The sequence below is a fragment of the Drosophila montana genome, unplaced genomic scaffold (assembly GCF_035044405.1).
Source record: "Drosophila montana isolate Dmon_TW-CO22-7 unplaced genomic scaffold, ASM3504440v1 contig_2716_1, whole genome shotgun sequence".
NCBI lineage: Eukaryota > Metazoa > Arthropoda > Insecta > Diptera > Drosophilidae > Drosophila > Drosophila montana.
Window position 1 is genome coordinate 91,168 of NW_026997587.1, and position 15,062 is coordinate 106,229.

Here is a 15,062-nt window from a genome sequence, read left to right on the forward strand (position 1 = left end):
GCAGGGCTGCACTACATGCAGTTTGAGAGCCACTGCATGCCTAACGCTCAATATTTCAAATTCGATTTGATTAAATAATTTTATGATTTTCTTGAAAATATGTTTATGAATTTAATTATAGTTTTATTCTTAATGTGCTTAATTGCTTAACAACTGGAAGCAGCAGACTACATATATAGATATATAATTTAAAGTAAACGTATTCGACAATTGGTGGCGCCGCATTGACAATAAAGAACCTTGCCGGGCACCACGCCCACCTCATAGTTATAATTCCAAGTGAGTTCGGTGCCGGAGCGTATGTGGTTGGCCGAGAAGAAAGCGACCCAGGGAAAACGCAGATCGTGCGTGTCCACAAAAACGTTCTGCACAAACAAATTGGGTGCACATGAATGCTGCAAGCGAAAGAGTATAATTATAGATTATGAGAGCAGATCGTGACGTACGCACTCCTTACATTAAAGTAACGTCCCAAATTGCCAGTTGTCTTTGCGTCCATTATGTAGGGCGCCTCATCTTTCCCAAAGAGTCGTCGCACTGAATTTTCGCGCACCGTTTCATCCAGATCTGCATTCGGATTAAAATTAATCACCGCGCGCTCTTGAGAGTCCGGTTCATTGGATTGGGTCGAGTGGCTACGGGAGACACGCAGTTTATCCTTCTTGCGCGGTTGATAATACTTGGCGGGCGTAAAGTCAGCATCGTCCTCCGGATCTGGCACATTAGTGTCTTCTTCCTCTTCCGTTGCCGAGTGCTCAACATCCGATTCGTAGCCCTCCTTTAGCTGCTCGGCCACCTCAATGTAGTCCAAATCGGCAAAGTACTCATCGCCTGCATCCAAGCCACCCTCGTTGGCCATAGTCTCGGTCAGCAGGTGGCCGGCATAAATGCATATGAATGCACCCTTGGGTATATCGTTCACGCAGCGCAAGCCCCAACCACGATTCGAGGTCTTGAAAACCTGCAGCTTCATTTCCAGCGAATGCTGCACCACACGATTCAGACAGTTCTTTTTACACTTGCAGCGCGAATTGCATTCATAAATGCCAGTTGTCACCTGCTCATGTAGACGCTTATATTGATACCCAATCTCCTCGATTGGCTTGTTGGGATTACAGTATCGGACACCCGCAACCGTGAGCTGCCAGCAGGCGCACTTTGATTTGTCCTGCAAATAAAACACATTAGATGGGTTGGACATGAGAGCTTAACTCTCTTACCGAGCAATCGTCCTCACAATCACAGCCCACCAGGAACTCCTCGTCCAGATTCAGATGCACACCCTCTGTGGGTATACGCTGTTTGGCGTAAGTGCAGGGCGGTGGCAATGTGTTGTCATAGTAGTTGACCAGCGGTATGGCCATTTTCTCTTGACCCTTGGATATATCCGCTTCCTTAACTATAGTGGGATCAATAGAGTACTCCGCCAAGCAACGCAAATCAGGCGTAAAATCAAAGTTCTCCACGTTTAGTACATTGTCCGTGGCACGCAGATAAATATGCACCTCGGCCAGATTGCGAAAGCTCTTGCCACAGGGGCCCCGATAGACAACGTTGCGCTTAGCCTTTTGCTTGAACACCAAACGCTCCCAGCCAGACAACAGTGGCTTGGCCAGCGGACTGTAGCTATCCAGACGATGGACAATCTTGAATAAACAGGCCGGCGTGCACTCATGCGGTGTGTACATTTTGGGCGGCAAATTCCGCTTGGCTGTGAAGTAGACAACATGACCCTTGGGCCGATTCTCATCGTCGACATAGATGGTGGAGTTGTTCAGATGGCGAACAGTGTTGCGCGCTGCAGCAGCAGCAGCATTGGCAGCGGCCGCTGCAGCAGAGGATGACGATGACATAATAACATTCTGCGGGGCCGCGCTGCTCTTACGGGCAATGGCGCGCATTTGTTGATTCACCTGTCTGCTGCTTGTCTCCATCTCCTTGGTGTATCGTATGAAAGGCTCGGTGCGCTAAATAAAGAATTGGCATTATAATTAATATTAAGTTTTGGTATCTAGTGCAACTCACGCGCGGCACACGATGCTGCTGCATGGCATTCGCGCTGTTAAGCGCATTTTGTGTCTCCTTAAACACCGGTCCCAGACGCAGGGAGCCACGATAGATCCACTCGGTGTGATTCTTGTCATCGTCGAACTGCATCTGCACCAGACTGCAATCAATATCGATCACGCGCGCATATAACCATGTGCCATTTGACTCCGTATTCATATTCTGGCCACGGGTGCACTGCACCATGGGCCGATCCACTGAGTATTTCTCCACATACTTTTGTATAAAGTCTCGCGAGCCGGGATGCACATCCTCCCACACTTTTTCCGATGCCTGGCAAACCAAACGCACATCGTTATGCTGAACATACTGAGTATAGCCGTCATCATAAAAGATGAGGTATCTAAAGCGATTGGCTTGCTTTAACGGCTCGGCTATAATGCCTGGGTAGAAGGCGCTGGGTACCACGCCTTTTTCCTTGCCGCGCGACAAGGTGCTGCCATTGAAATAGGCTATGACACGCGTGCCTGCCGATCAATCATAGTAAATATTGGAGATTAATGGGAATGAATAGATTCGGTTTACCTATAGTCAGGCGCACGGGCGGCGGCTCAAAGTAGGCTAGATGTTTGGCTGTTACGGTCTTTACCATTTGATATGGCGTATTCAGATACTTAATCTTGTAGCTCTTAACCAGGTTGCCGCCCACTGTGGTGCTCTCCGTGAACTCAATCACTTTGACCGATACCCAGCTGGCAATTGCCTTGTTCTTCACCGCATAGTAGGTCTCATTGAGCTGTATTGGCGGACGCTCTATCTCACCAGCTGGCGGCACTTGCTGCAAGATATTCAAGCTAGTTAATAATCTTATTTTTCTTTGATGATCAGTTACACCCACCACATAATCACTCATGTTCTGGTACAGATCAAGTGGCGGCAAATGTTTGTGCACCACTTGACAAGAGCTGTACAAAGCGAAGTGCATTTTGTCGGCCATATTTTGCAGCTTACTCAGCTCGTCGTTGGCAAGCTCGAGTTCACGGCTTATGCGCTGAGATTTTGCTTGCAATATGCTCTTGGACCAAGCCATTTGATCGTCCAAATCTACCCTGTCAATTACAGTCCTGATCGCATCCTCCAGCTCTTCTTCAATTAGCTCCAAATCATTTGCCGAGAATTCGGGTTTGTCTGCCAATTTTTAATGATTTTTTAATATGTTTAATAAAGCTATGGGTGCATTTACCCTGCTCTTCATCGTTCTCCTCCTCGTCACTGCTGTCCAGTGCTACAAAGTCTGCATGATCCTGGTTAAAGCTGCGCAACAACAGCGGCTGCTTCGCCACCAAATGGCCCGCATAGTCCTACAAGATTTTGGGTGTATAGTATACCATGCCTAGTTTTATATTTGTGGTTAGCTACTCACCTCGTACATGTCCATAGCCGTGTCATAGCAACCCAGGCAGATGTACTGCCGCTTGTGCGCCTTTCTGGGCACCTTGTAGTAGTTGAGCGCTGCCAGGCTGGCACGAACGTATTGCTTATGCATCTTCTCGCAATTACAATTGAGGCAATCCTTCTTGTAGTAGATTTCATTATCCGCCTCAAATTCCAGAGATTCTTTTGTGTCACCTTCAGGGATCGTTTCTTTTGGCAGCTCGACGAGACATCCATTTTCTACGTCTTCCTTGCAGGTTTCTGTTTCCATGGCCTCCGCTTGCTGTGATTCCTCTTCTGGTACATATTTGTCTGAATTGGGCACATCATCAGTTTGCACTGGAATTTGATCTGGCAAGGGGGGATCTGCGCTGGGGGATGTGGGCGCAATTTCTTCAATTGTAGTTTCAGTTGGCACAGTTATATCGGACTCAGTTGTTGGTTTGGGATCTTCTTCCTCTGTACTGTCATCCTTACTAATTAGCTTAAGCTCTTCCCCTATTCCTTCGTTGTCGGGAAAACTATTTGATGCCTCCATAGCTTCTGGTTTAGACGCTGCTTCCTCTGGGCATAAATCTTGCTTGGGACCTTCAATAGGGTCTTTGTCCGGACTGCTAATCAGTTCAATGCTGCTGTCGCTGTCCACCTTACTATCCGGTAAATTATCCTTGGCGGGCAGCTCTTCCACTGCGGGGCTATCGATCAATTCAACGCTGCTATCCAAATCATCTGCGATTACCTTAGCCGCATCAGTTGAATCAATTACTAAGCCAGCATCTTCCTTTGTTGAGGTCGCATCAGTTTCCTCAATAGAACTTTTATCCTTGTCTGTTCCATCTGGCTGATCGGTAGTTGGGCTACTGATCAGTTCAATTGAAGAGTCTGTATCTTCTTTAAATGTTATTTCGCTGACGCTCTTGTCTTGATCTGCTGTATCCGCTTTTGTTCCGATGCTGTGGTCGGTTTCAGATACTTTAGTTTCGTCTCCTTCAAGTTCAGCGGCTAAAGGCTCGACACTTTGCTCAGAGGCTGAATCCATCGGTGGCTCACCCGGCAAGTCATCCAAGGCCATTGGCTCTTCGCCGCTAGTTTGTTCCTCCTCCTTCGTCTTCTCCTTCTCAACCAACGGTTCAATTACTCCCTCAGTGGTTGTTTTCCTCGCCGGCAAAAGTGTTTCACTTGCAGCTGCCTCAGTTGATGCCGCATCCTCGTTTTCCATGGAATCCATTGCAGCCGACTCTGTGGCCATATTGTATTTTAAAATTATTAACTTTTATTTTACAAAAAATACCATTGAAAATGTTTTAAAAACTATCCTGCAAAAAAAACAAGACCAGCTTCTACAACGGTGTTGCGAAATTTGTACGCCTGATTAATTGTGGCGTTTACCAACACTCTATTAACAAAAAGAAGCATAACAAGTCATTCATTTCGATTCTTCTAGTTGGCGCTCGAAATAATTGAATAAATAAATTTGTTTCAGATGTTCATGCGATTTATTGAATTTTTATCTTCGTTACGACGATCCGTCAGTTTTTAAGACTGCTTAATGTCGGGCTTGTAGCCGTTCTCATCGGCGGTATAGGTTACCTTGATGGACTTGCCCTCCTTTGATATGTATTCATATGATCCCTTAACAGAGAGAGTGTGAGGGTCTTTCAGCTGCCCATCCTGATTAACTGAGGTGCCGTCAGAAGTTTCCCAGACGTATTTGAAGCTGTCAGGATTCACTTCATTGTATTCTTTAACAACCGTCGAAGAATCAGCGTAGGCAAGGGCCAAAAGGCAGGCGAAGACAATCTAAATAAATTATAGTTATAGTCTTTTTGCAAAAGAGACATAAATTTGAATATTAATACTAACCACAAACTTCATGTTAATAAGGATACTCAGTTGTCAGTCAGCAAACTGCGAAACAGAACTTAATGAAATCCACAATTTGGCTATGCTTTTATAGTCATCCGAAAGTCGGATGACATTTCGCGACTTGTCCGACGACTGGTCTAAATTTAATCAAACTTGATCTTAAACAGTTTGTGTTAATAACACAGAGTCTTCGATGCAGTCATGTCCATTATGAACATTATCATTTTTTATTAATGATATATGGATTATAATAGAATTGCACCAAATCCAAAGCCGCACAAATGCAAAGTCTAAAATATCTTAAAACAAAATGCCGAGCATGTGCAAAATTAGTTCTTACTTATCAGTTATATCATTTAATGAAATCGCCAAAAAATTCAATTTCCATAATATATATATAACTCGACCGGTTTGCTGAACATTTCTTACTTTTTTCTTTTCGAATGCACCAGACTAATTAGCTGGAGCAATAGCCGGTTTTGAAAAAAGAGATGCGAATAAACCAGACGGAATTACATGTCATATTAGTGCCAGTGTTAAATTTGACAAAATTGTTGAAATAAGTTAATTAATGAATTATAGAAACTAATTCGAAAGACGCGCAAACTAGATCCCTTTCCAATACTCAAGCAAGAAGAGGAAGCATGCATTGCAAATTGAACATTCACAACGCGAGTAAACATTTGACACGTGCTGAAGCGGTTTTAGTTTTGTTTAGATTGTTTTTATATTATTAGAAAACAATGGCCGGGAATGACGGCGACTCGGACTCTAGCAGCGACTATGAGGTGGAACTGCATGTAAAGGCTAAGAGAGTGCGTCGCTCAGTCAATGATGATACTGCCGATCTTTTGGGTAACTTCGATGACGAGAAACGAAAGGAGATTTTTGAAGGTACTTATGTAGACAAAGAAATCACAAAAAATCCAAGCGATTCGGATAGCAGTGATGAAGCCGGATCTGAACCCGGTGAAGACAACGACGACGCAGCAGTGGATCAAGTGGCTGATGCTGCGGGTGCTGACAGCGACGCCTCCGCGTCCGAGGAAGAACCTAATGCCGATGGACGCATAACCAGTGACCAGTTAAATAGCTTGCTGCGTGGTGCCTCCAAGGTGAACAGACACGTGCTTTACGTTACAAATCTCAACTTTGAGACTACAAAAGATGATCTGGAGTCACACTTTGCGGTGGCTGGAACAGTTAAGTCAATACGCATCCCTAAGAAACGCCGTGGTGGTTTTGCCTTTGTGGAAATGGTGGACTTGTCGGGATTTCAGCATGCCTTTCAGCTGCACAATACAGAGCTACAGGGCAGAAAAATAAAGGTGCAAATATCCGAAGCGGGTAAAAAGAAGTCGGCCAACAAGAAGAACATAATCAAACAGAAAAATCGCAAGTTGGCCGAGATGCGCAACGAACAGAAGACGTTTACAAAGAGTGGCAAATTCTACGATAAGGACTTGAAGAAAGAGAAGGCCAAGGAGCTGCTGGCGCGTAAGCGCTGGCGTAAGCCTAAGGCTAAGTAATATTTATACGCTAATGTAACAACTTAGTAGAAGACTATTATTTAAATATAACTTAAATATTAGAAAACAAATGAATATATGTATATTTTTACTTTTGCCATCGCACAATGTAAAAGTTGCGTTTACCCACGCGCAGTAAGGACACACCATTACGGAGAATGTGTATGCCGGTAGTGATAACTTCCGCAATGTTCTGTACACGCTTCTGGTTTATATAGAATCCACCAGCATTGATGATACGCACAGCATCAGCTAAATAGAAGCGTTTTTAGATACAAGTGTGTGTTATATTCGGGCGTAACTTACTTTCGGTAGGAAAACACTTGGCTTTCATTGCTAGCTGCAGAATGGACATGCCCGGTTCAGTAAGTATATCAACGACGGCTGCACCTTGAAACGTTTGTTTGATTTCAGCATAGTTCAACTCGGCCAAACCGTCAACGTTGCCCTTGTAGAGCGCATTGGTGACGCGTTCCGCTTGCTTTAAGCCATGCTCTGCATAATGAACATTACAGCATTTAAATAAATAAAACAAATCTGTATTTACCGCCATGCACCAGCAAGGTGACATCTTCCGCCAGTAGCGTCTGCGCTTTGCGTTTTTCCGGTTCTTTGGCGTGCTCTCGCATCAGTTGCTCCACCTCAGGCAGGGGAATAAAAGTGAACAGTTTCAGGAGCTTCTCCACTTCAGAGTCAGGCATGCGCAAAAAGAATTGATACAATGCGAATGGGGATGTCTTATTTTCATCTAGCCATACTGCATTTCCTGACGACTTTCCAAACTTGTCTCCTTCCTCATTGGTAACTATTGGCAGTGTCATGCCAAAGACTTCACGATCGCGCTCAACCCGACTTATCAATTCGTGTCCCGTCATTAGATTACCCATTTGATCGGAGCCACCCATCTGGACGCAACAGTTGTGTTTGCGCAGTAAATGCAACCAATCGTAGGCCTGAAAGATCTGATACGTAAACTCCGTAAAGCTCATGCCCTCCTCCGATTCCAAGCGCGACTGGACAGAGGATCTCGACAGCATTGAGCCCATACGAAAATGTCTACCCATATTGGCAACAAAGTCAATCAAATTTAGATTCGCATACCACTCGGCATTGTTGACAATTCTATTGAAAATTGATGGTACTTATAAGAAGGAACTCTTGTACATATAATACTTACGTTAGCGGTGCGAGCGCAGAGCTGTTCTTTCGTGTATCCCACAGGCAATCCTCATGGTTCTTAAACACTTTACGCAGTTGTCGCTCAATGGCCTGCAGGTTCGCGTCAAGCACAGACTCGCCCAACTGATTGCGCTCCGTTTTACGTCCACTAGGGTCACCGATCAGGCCAGTGGCGCCTCCGACCAGAGCTATTGGCTTATGGCCGGCACGCTGGCAGTGCAAAAGACCCATAATCACAAGTAAGTTTCCAACGTGCAAGCTGTCGGCAGTGGGATCAAACCCAGCATAAATGCTTTGGGCTGATCTCTCGAACAGTTCTTTTAACTTTGGTCTAAAGAAAAACTGATTTTCATACAATATTTTGGCAGGGTTATAAAATAAACTTACGCTGCAGTGTCTGGAAAAATGCTCTGAAAGAAACCGCGCTCCGATAGTTCCAGCAGATTTTTGTGTGTATAATTGCGTTTAAAGTTGCAGCAGCTGCTGCGCAGGGGCCGTAGCAGGCGAAATCTTAATGTAAGCATTGTGGATAATATATCACAGATTTTAAACTGTGTTGCGGCAGTATAAACTAAAAGTTGAGGTTATGCTGAATGTTTTGCTATTTGGACATACAGCTGGCGCGCAACAGCTGTGGCGCTATAAGGTTGTGATTTTCAGAAAGTGACGTCACAATTGCATGTTTGACTGCTGGCTCATGCGAGTGAATCGCGTAACCTTCTTGCTCGTTTGCAAATCGTATACGATGCATTTGTGTTTGTGTTTGTTTTTCAAAACAAAGACATTTTTTAATTGAATGCCTAATACTGTGTCTGCGCTGTAATGACAGTTTTTGTATTTAATTGTTGACAATGCTGCTAAAAATTCGCCACGCACTGCTTGAAGTGACCAATCATCAAGTATCCAAGCAGTCAGCCAAGCAATCGGCGGTTATAATCAACAACGAGATCATAATTAGCTGTGGCAACATATTGCAGCCGTTCATACGTCCAGATGGAGAGGGAGTGAAAATTATCCAGAGCTTGCAGCAGTGCAAACTGGTCGATGCCCAGGACGGACACTGTGCTGAGGGCAAACTGCTGCGCACTTTAAGTTATCTGGTGACCTTTGATCGACAGAGTCGCCCACTGACCGATCGCAGTGCACAACAAAATTCTGGCCATTCAGCCCACATACTAACGCGCTATACAGCCCAGCCTTTGTATGTGTTCTGTGCCGCAGAAGTGTCGCGCAATCTGCACAAGATATTGATGAATGCAGACAATGATGAACAAAATGTGCTGCGCTCTAGTTTTTTGGTGCTCACTATGCGGGAGTTAAAGGAACGTGAATCCTTTAAGCGTTTCCTTCAGCACATTGCCAGCTATTTGCGCTACCTGCAGCCAATTCACACACTCGACGATGTGCTTGTTATGTGCTCGCCCTTTGGCTTGGAGAACTTCTACAAAACCATAAGCATTGGCAAGGTATCCAATGTGATGGGCAGCTCTCTCTTTGGTCTGTCTAATGCATTGCCCCTAGGCTGCGAGGGAGCTGCGGTATTCAACAATAAGCTGTACGTTTTCTTAAAACATTTAAATGTTTATGTGCATCTATATATATGGATTGTCTTTTCAGCCGGCTTATAGGCATTATCATATGTACTTCGTTCCAGAGGGAACAGGAAAATGTCAACCTGACTTTGGCTGCCAATTTTGGTTTTCTTTTGCGAGATTTTATGGAACAACTAGGCACCCCCATTACTATGCTAAACTTGCCACGGGTGCCATCCGATTTCGCGTGTATGTAATATGAAAATTTCTTTTTAAGATATGAATATAACTTCATTGGTTTCCAATCAAAGGGGAGCGAACAATTGTTGTCATCGAGTCGGCTGGTCAACAAGGCACCGGCACTTACATCAAAGTGCACAACAAACGCTTCATTCTGACCTGCGCGCATGTTGTTGGTCAAGTAAATGTACAGACATATGCACAGCAATATAAGCTAATTGAAACATTATTAATTGCAGCTAAACTCCCGAGTGCATTGCCGTGCTATAGATCGAGAATTCAAATCTGATGTAATTTGGTGCAATCCAGATGAGAATCGTCCCTACGACTTGGCTCTGCTCACCGCGCCTCCGGATGTGCCCGAGCATTATTGTGTACGCTTGGCGCGTAATCGTGCTACGTTGGGGCAAACGGTTTACAATGCCGGTTTTCCATACTATGTGAACTTTAACTTTAAGTACGACTTCAATCCTTCCATATTCCAAGGGCGCATTATTAAGTGTGATCAGGGCGCGCTTATGTCCGATGGCAGCGTGCAGGCTGGTCAGAGTGGTGGTCCAATGTTTGACCAAAATGGCAGCATTCTCGGCGTTTGCGTGTCCAATATTAAACATGAGGAGATTGTCTATCCAAATATAAATACCGCCATTCCGACGTTCGAAATACGTCAAACGCTACAGGAATTCGCGAGAACAAGTGGTGTGTAGAAAGCATAAGTCTACGAAGCGTGTTTACTATATCATTTTCGCAAATTATTTTTAGATATAAAGGTGCTAAACAACCTTGTTGCAAGCCAGGATGTCTGCCGAGTCTGGTCGCTGGATATGCCGCCCATCCAAAGTAAACTTTAAATTGATTTAAACTTGTAAAATGTCCATATATACATGTTGTTTAGGGTATTAATTGTTACAGTTATTTTGTTTACTTATATTAAGAAAAATATATAATGTATAATTTTTTAAATAAAATATTTTTGTATTTGAAATTGTGAAACGGTTAATTCTTATCCAAGCAATCATTAACATGACTTTGCAAAACAGTCAAAGCGTAAAACGATTTCGAGCAGATGGGACATCGCAATGCAGAATCCGAAGTCCTAGCGGCTGCGCCTGTTGGATCTAAAACCTTATAAAAGTATACCAAAAATTAGTTAATACCGAGGTGTGCGTAAACTCAAAATTATTTCATACTCTTACTGGTCTCTGCTCGTCTCGCAGGCTTTTTTTGCTGGCGCCTAATGGAGTTGAAGCATAGCCGGCCTTGTTGGATTTGTTCGCTTCAGCTAATGCCTCGATTAGCTCTTGATTGCGGCGCTGTAATGCGCGCAAATCCGCCAGGTACTGTTCCTTTTCGCCAGCGTTCTTTTCACGATCAGCGCGCTCCATTTCGAAATCGCGTCGATAAATATCAATTTGTGTCTTCAAATGTGTAATCTCATCATCTTTCTGTGCATCTTTTGCCTTTAACGCGTTGACATCGGCACGCATGACATTTAACAGCTCCTCTGCGCTGGTTAAGTTCACCTTCAGGCAATCTATTTCGTCAACATAGGTTTTTTTCTAACAATTATACAGCAGTTTAGTTAAATACGATTGGAATATAATACTCGGTACAAACCATGTCCTTAAATTCCAGATTTTCAGCCAATAGTGCAGACATCTGTCGCTGCAGATCTTTGACCTGGCATTCATGTTCGTCGGATTTTTTCTTATAGTCCGGCTCGACAATACTCTCATCAGGCACATACTCGTAAGAATTCTGTAAATGTTGAAATTGTTTGCTTTGTGACTAACAAGTAGACTACGCATAAATATTAATGCAGAACTGTATCTTATCATGGTTTGAGTAGAACGATAAGAATTGCAGTTGTGTATATATATTATGGGGTACTGCTAATATTAGGTGGCCTTCGAGTAGTTACCAGTTGGTGCTTCTGCAGCCTGTCAATTTCTACACGCATGTTGTTGATCAACGATGATTTTTCAGAAACACTTTGTCTGAGCTCATCGTGCTCTTTCTGGTGTATATCTTCAACCAAATGTATTTGTTCCAATTTCATTTCTAATTCTCTTTTCAGCTGTTGATTTTCCTCGTTTATCTTGTCGATCTGTGTTTGGCATTGCTTCAATTGCTCCTGATAATTTTGCTCTCGGGAGGCTGCTTCCATGCGCCATTGCTGTGTAATTTTGTAATATTCCTGCATCGTGTGCGTGACTTTATCCAACGTTTCTGCATAAAAAGTTATTTCAGATTTGTGAATTAGATTTTAGCTAGCATCTACTTCAAGACCTTACGAATTAGAGCGCTATGTATAAGTGTATGAAAAGGATTACTCAAGTTTATAATATATAAAAATACAAATCTGTGTTAATTTAGGTATGGAATACTACTTATACATGTCCATTGTCCTAAATGTAAACAGATTTGCACTTTTATATAGCACAAAATGAATAATACTGGACATACGTTTTAATGCCATGTAATCGGTCATCATCGTCTGCAGCTTGACGACATCCTCGGCGCAGGCTTGCATCGAACAAAGGCTGGGAAACTGCGAGTAAACACTGTTCTGCTGGGCATAAGTCAATCATTTAATTCGGAATATATTATAAAGTTATAATGGATGCATACCTTAAGCACATCGGGATTTACCTCGCCCATTAGGAAGCTTGCTGCCAACGAATTTTGCCCAGAAGGCAATGTTGCGGGCAGGCTTCCCTCCATGGAATTAGCCTTCTGAGTTATAGCGCTCACTTGAGTGGAGCTGGTTGGGGTTTCAACAGCGACCGTCATTGGTATTTCTTCAGCTTCCTCAGCAGTTCCATTTTCTTCCTTGTCCAATGCATCGGTTAACAATGAATTGCCGTGCGAGCAGAGCGAAGACAACGGCGAACTGCCCAAAATAACGAACGAGTCTTCTTCGGACATACCGTGTTTACGTTCGATCTGATACTGAAAATACAAAAGCGTTCGAAGTCAAACCTATATTCGTGTGCAGGCGATATCAAGGGGGAACCCCCGTTTTGCTAACATATTTATGTAGACTTGCTGTAATTCAACGTCACACGAATTAATCGATAAATAGTCAACTATGACCTATACACCTGAGTGCCCAGCCGATTTGTGTTTTGGCAGTGTATATTAATACATACAGTTACATACATATACAATTGTAGTTTTATCTAGGCTTCTTCTTCTAGGCTTCCCCGCCTGCTGCGTCATAACAAATATTATTGATATTACTCATGTACATTTTATACGAACCTTATCTGCAATGTTTCCTGATAAAATTCGACTTTCTATGCCTTGATTTCGTTTCTATTGAGTTGCAGCTCAATTAGTTACTTTTATATTTGTGCATTTTGTGGATTCTTCCAAAAGTGTGACCAGAGGAAATTAGTTGAACAGCTGTTTGAATGCAGCCCTATTTTGAGTTCATATAAGAAAAAGTCCTCGTGCAATTTTACAACACTACACAAAGAGTGCCGGTTGTCGGCCATTTTTTCAAATTAATTTGATATTGAACATGACAAAGAGCTTTGCTACCCGTTGACTTATTAATTAAATTATATTGCGAAATTCACTTTTAATAAAGCGGTCTTGTATCAAATCACTTTAATCAAATGAATTAATTACCTAAAATTGTATTTACCCAACAAACATTTAATTTTCTGATATTATTATATGCCCTCGCATATTTCCTTTTGCATGTACAAAGTCAGCTTTGGGATTGACCTATGAACTAAATTAGGTTTTCAAATTAACTTTCAATAAAGCTGTATTTTATTTTGTCACTGAAGCCGAAAGTATTTATTAACCAAAAATTTATTTACACGACAATCATTCAATACACTGACTCTACCCATATCTATTTTAATTCAAGACTGTAATATCTGCATGAGGTTATTGTAAAGATAACTTGAACAACTGAAAATAAAAATATATGTTATAGGTATTAGAGTTTGGTTTAACAAATAAATCGGGCTTACCTGCTAGATAAGGTAAAAATAAAAATACATATGGTAGAAATGAGCTTAAGATGATGCCAGCAAGAAATATTAATGCCCAGCTCTAGACAGAAAACAGAAACAAGTAAGAACATTTCAGTCGGATACAACTGACTGTGCAATACTCTGCTCACAGGGTGATAAAACTTTACATTGCGCTAGTGTCTCGCCGACTGTAAGCCCAAGGCTTTGACTTTCAAACTGTCAAAAGAAAATATTAATTTTTTACAATTTGAGGAGGCGGTGTCGGGTTTAGCCATAACATTTTTGGATAAATCCAATTCTGATACGAATAGCAAGATCACCAAAACACAATATTTATAAACTCTTTTTCACTCTGTGAGCAGAGTATGAAAACTGAAAAGTACCATAAATATTAAGCACTTACTCTAAGAACGCCCAGCAACAAGATAATACCGGCCAATATATGCATGCCTACTAAAAAGTAACAAAAAAGGATAGTCCAAAAATCTTTAAAATGGAAGGCCGACTTTCTTAGTATACTTTTGATACAAATCCTCGATTAACAAACTCACCAGTTCTAATAAAAAGACAAACGATTATTGCCAATATGCCATTTACAATTGTCCAGATTGAAAAAAACAAGGCTTTTGCCTTTAGCGAACAACAGAGGTTATCCATACACTCACAGCTTTCACAAAGACACATCCTGTTTATCAAATTTACACTTCGCGATTTCAGATACGTTTTACAATTTAACTTAATTGTATAGATTCAAACATAAATACTAACAAGTTTTCAAATGCTTAGTTGATATCCGATTGAGTTGAGCCAGCTTCTAGGTGGGCAGCTGCGTGCGACAAAGTCTTGGCTGTTCTTTTGCGGTACAGGACGCCATTTTGTGTATCCTGTCATAATTTGAATTGCCGCCAGTGTAACAGAATCTTTGTCCAAATGAAATTAGTGTTAGAAACGATTTAAAGTTGTGTTTTTTGATCTTGTGAAATTCAGTTTCAAAGTGTTGCCAACGGGCAATGTCACGTTTGCTTCAAAGAGAACAGTCACACATGCAAGGATTGCTTAATGTGATTATAATTTCCATACTTTTGCTGCTAGAAACAGTTTGATCGAAGAGAGCTAAATTAAATCGAAATCAGTCCTTAAAAATATCTATTGTATAGTAATTCATAGCAACTGTTATATCCATGCCACCGGCTTTTTCCATTATAGCTTGCCGGTTTCTTATAAAATTCTACTTGTTGAGGTAGCTTCATTTAAGTTTTTGTATTTCCAGGGCTCTTTATTAA

General features: G+C 42.2%; 6 protein-coding genes and 1 long non-coding RNA gene across 11 annotated transcripts; 2 read left to right on the plus strand and 5 right to left on the minus strand.

Moving 5' to 3' along the window:
• Positions 1 to 102: 102 nt before the first annotated feature.
• Positions 103 to 4,757, minus strand: egg (eggless). The gene is made up of 8 exons (XM_064684244.1): positions 3,431 to 4,757; positions 3,251 to 3,368; positions 2,906 to 3,195; positions 2,593 to 2,845; positions 2,026 to 2,534; positions 1,221 to 1,967; positions 458 to 1,168; positions 103 to 395 (listed from the first exon to the last, which is right to left on the minus strand). Exons 1-8 carry the CDS (start codon positions 4,688 to 4,690, stop codon positions 189 to 191), a joined length of 4,095 nt encoding a protein of 1,364 aa, XP_064540314.1. The 5' UTR covers positions 4,691 to 4,757; the 3' UTR covers positions 103 to 188.
• A 157-nt stretch (positions 4,758 to 4,914) lies between these two features.
• On the minus strand, positions 4,915 to 5,901 carry Lcp9 (Larval cuticle protein 9). Its single transcript, XM_064684254.1, has 3 exons — positions 5,648 to 5,901; positions 5,305 to 5,597; positions 4,915 to 5,241 (listed from the first exon to the last, which is right to left on the minus strand). Exons 2-3 carry the CDS (start codon positions 5,314 to 5,316, stop codon positions 4,978 to 4,980), a joined length of 276 nt encoding a protein of 91 aa, XP_064540324.1. The 5' UTR covers positions 5,317 to 5,597; positions 5,648 to 5,901; the 3' UTR covers positions 4,915 to 4,977.
• Positions 5,902 to 5,961: 60 nt separating this feature from the next.
• LOC135429782 (uncharacterized) lies at positions 5,962 to 6,907 on the plus strand. The gene has a single exon (XM_064684253.1). The coding sequence runs from the start codon at positions 6,051 to 6,053 to the stop codon at positions 6,834 to 6,836; it is 786 nt and encodes a 261-aa protein (XP_064540323.1). The 5' UTR covers positions 5,962 to 6,050; the 3' UTR covers positions 6,837 to 6,907.
• Positions 6,855 to 8,811, minus strand: TyrRS-m (Tyrosine--tRNA ligase, mitochondrial). The gene is made up of 5 exons (XM_064684248.1): positions 8,403 to 8,811; positions 8,014 to 8,346; positions 7,384 to 7,958; positions 7,143 to 7,331; positions 6,855 to 7,088 (listed from the first exon to the last, which is right to left on the minus strand). The coding sequence occupies exons 1-5, from the start codon at positions 8,537 to 8,539 to the stop codon at positions 6,925 to 6,927; spliced, it is 1,398 nt and encodes a 465-aa protein (XP_064540318.1). The 5' UTR covers positions 8,540 to 8,811; the 3' UTR covers positions 6,855 to 6,924.
• Positions 8,789 to 10,772, plus strand: LOC135429779 (uncharacterized). Of its 2 annotated transcripts, none has more exons than XM_064684246.1 (5): positions 8,789 to 9,570; positions 9,633 to 9,796; positions 9,859 to 9,959; positions 10,027 to 10,486; positions 10,550 to 10,772. In XM_064684246.1, the coding sequence occupies exons 1-5, from the start codon at positions 8,867 to 8,869 to the stop codon at positions 10,636 to 10,638; spliced, it is 1,518 nt and encodes a 505-aa protein (XP_064540316.1). In that variant the 5' UTR covers positions 8,789 to 8,866; the 3' UTR covers positions 10,639 to 10,772. The 2 variants fall into 2 exon arrangements, with proteins under 2 accessions (XP_064540316.1, XP_064540315.1); XM_064684245.1 differs by having other exon boundaries at positions 8,790 to 9,570; positions 9,859 to 9,968.
• key (kenny) lies at positions 10,739 to 13,207 on the minus strand. 4 transcript variants are annotated; one of them, XM_064684251.1, is made up of 7 exons: positions 13,052 to 13,207; positions 12,419 to 12,739; positions 12,254 to 12,356; positions 11,709 to 12,016; positions 11,405 to 11,545; positions 10,984 to 11,346; positions 10,739 to 10,912 (listed from the first exon to the last, which is right to left on the minus strand). In XM_064684251.1, the coding sequence occupies exons 2-7, from the start codon at positions 12,713 to 12,715 to the stop codon at positions 10,784 to 10,786; spliced, it is 1,341 nt and encodes a 446-aa protein (XP_064540321.1). In that variant the 5' UTR covers positions 12,716 to 12,739; positions 13,052 to 13,207; the 3' UTR covers positions 10,739 to 10,783. The 4 variants fall into 4 exon arrangements, with proteins under 4 accessions (XP_064540321.1, XP_064540319.1, XP_064540320.1 ...); XM_064684249.1 differs by having other exon boundaries at positions 10,978 to 11,346; XM_064684250.1 differs by lacking the exon at positions 13,052 to 13,207 and adding an exon at positions 12,819 to 12,929 and having other exon boundaries at positions 10,978 to 11,346.
• Positions 13,208 to 13,568: 361 nt separating this feature from the next.
• Positions 13,569 to 14,560, minus strand: LOC135429784 (uncharacterized). The gene is made up of 4 exons (XR_010436465.1): positions 14,331 to 14,560; positions 14,183 to 14,265; positions 13,777 to 13,858; positions 13,569 to 13,714 (listed from the first exon to the last, which is right to left on the minus strand). It is a non-coding gene; the product is annotated as an uncharacterized LOC135429784 (long non-coding RNA).
• Positions 14,561 to 15,062: the final 502 nt, after the last annotated feature.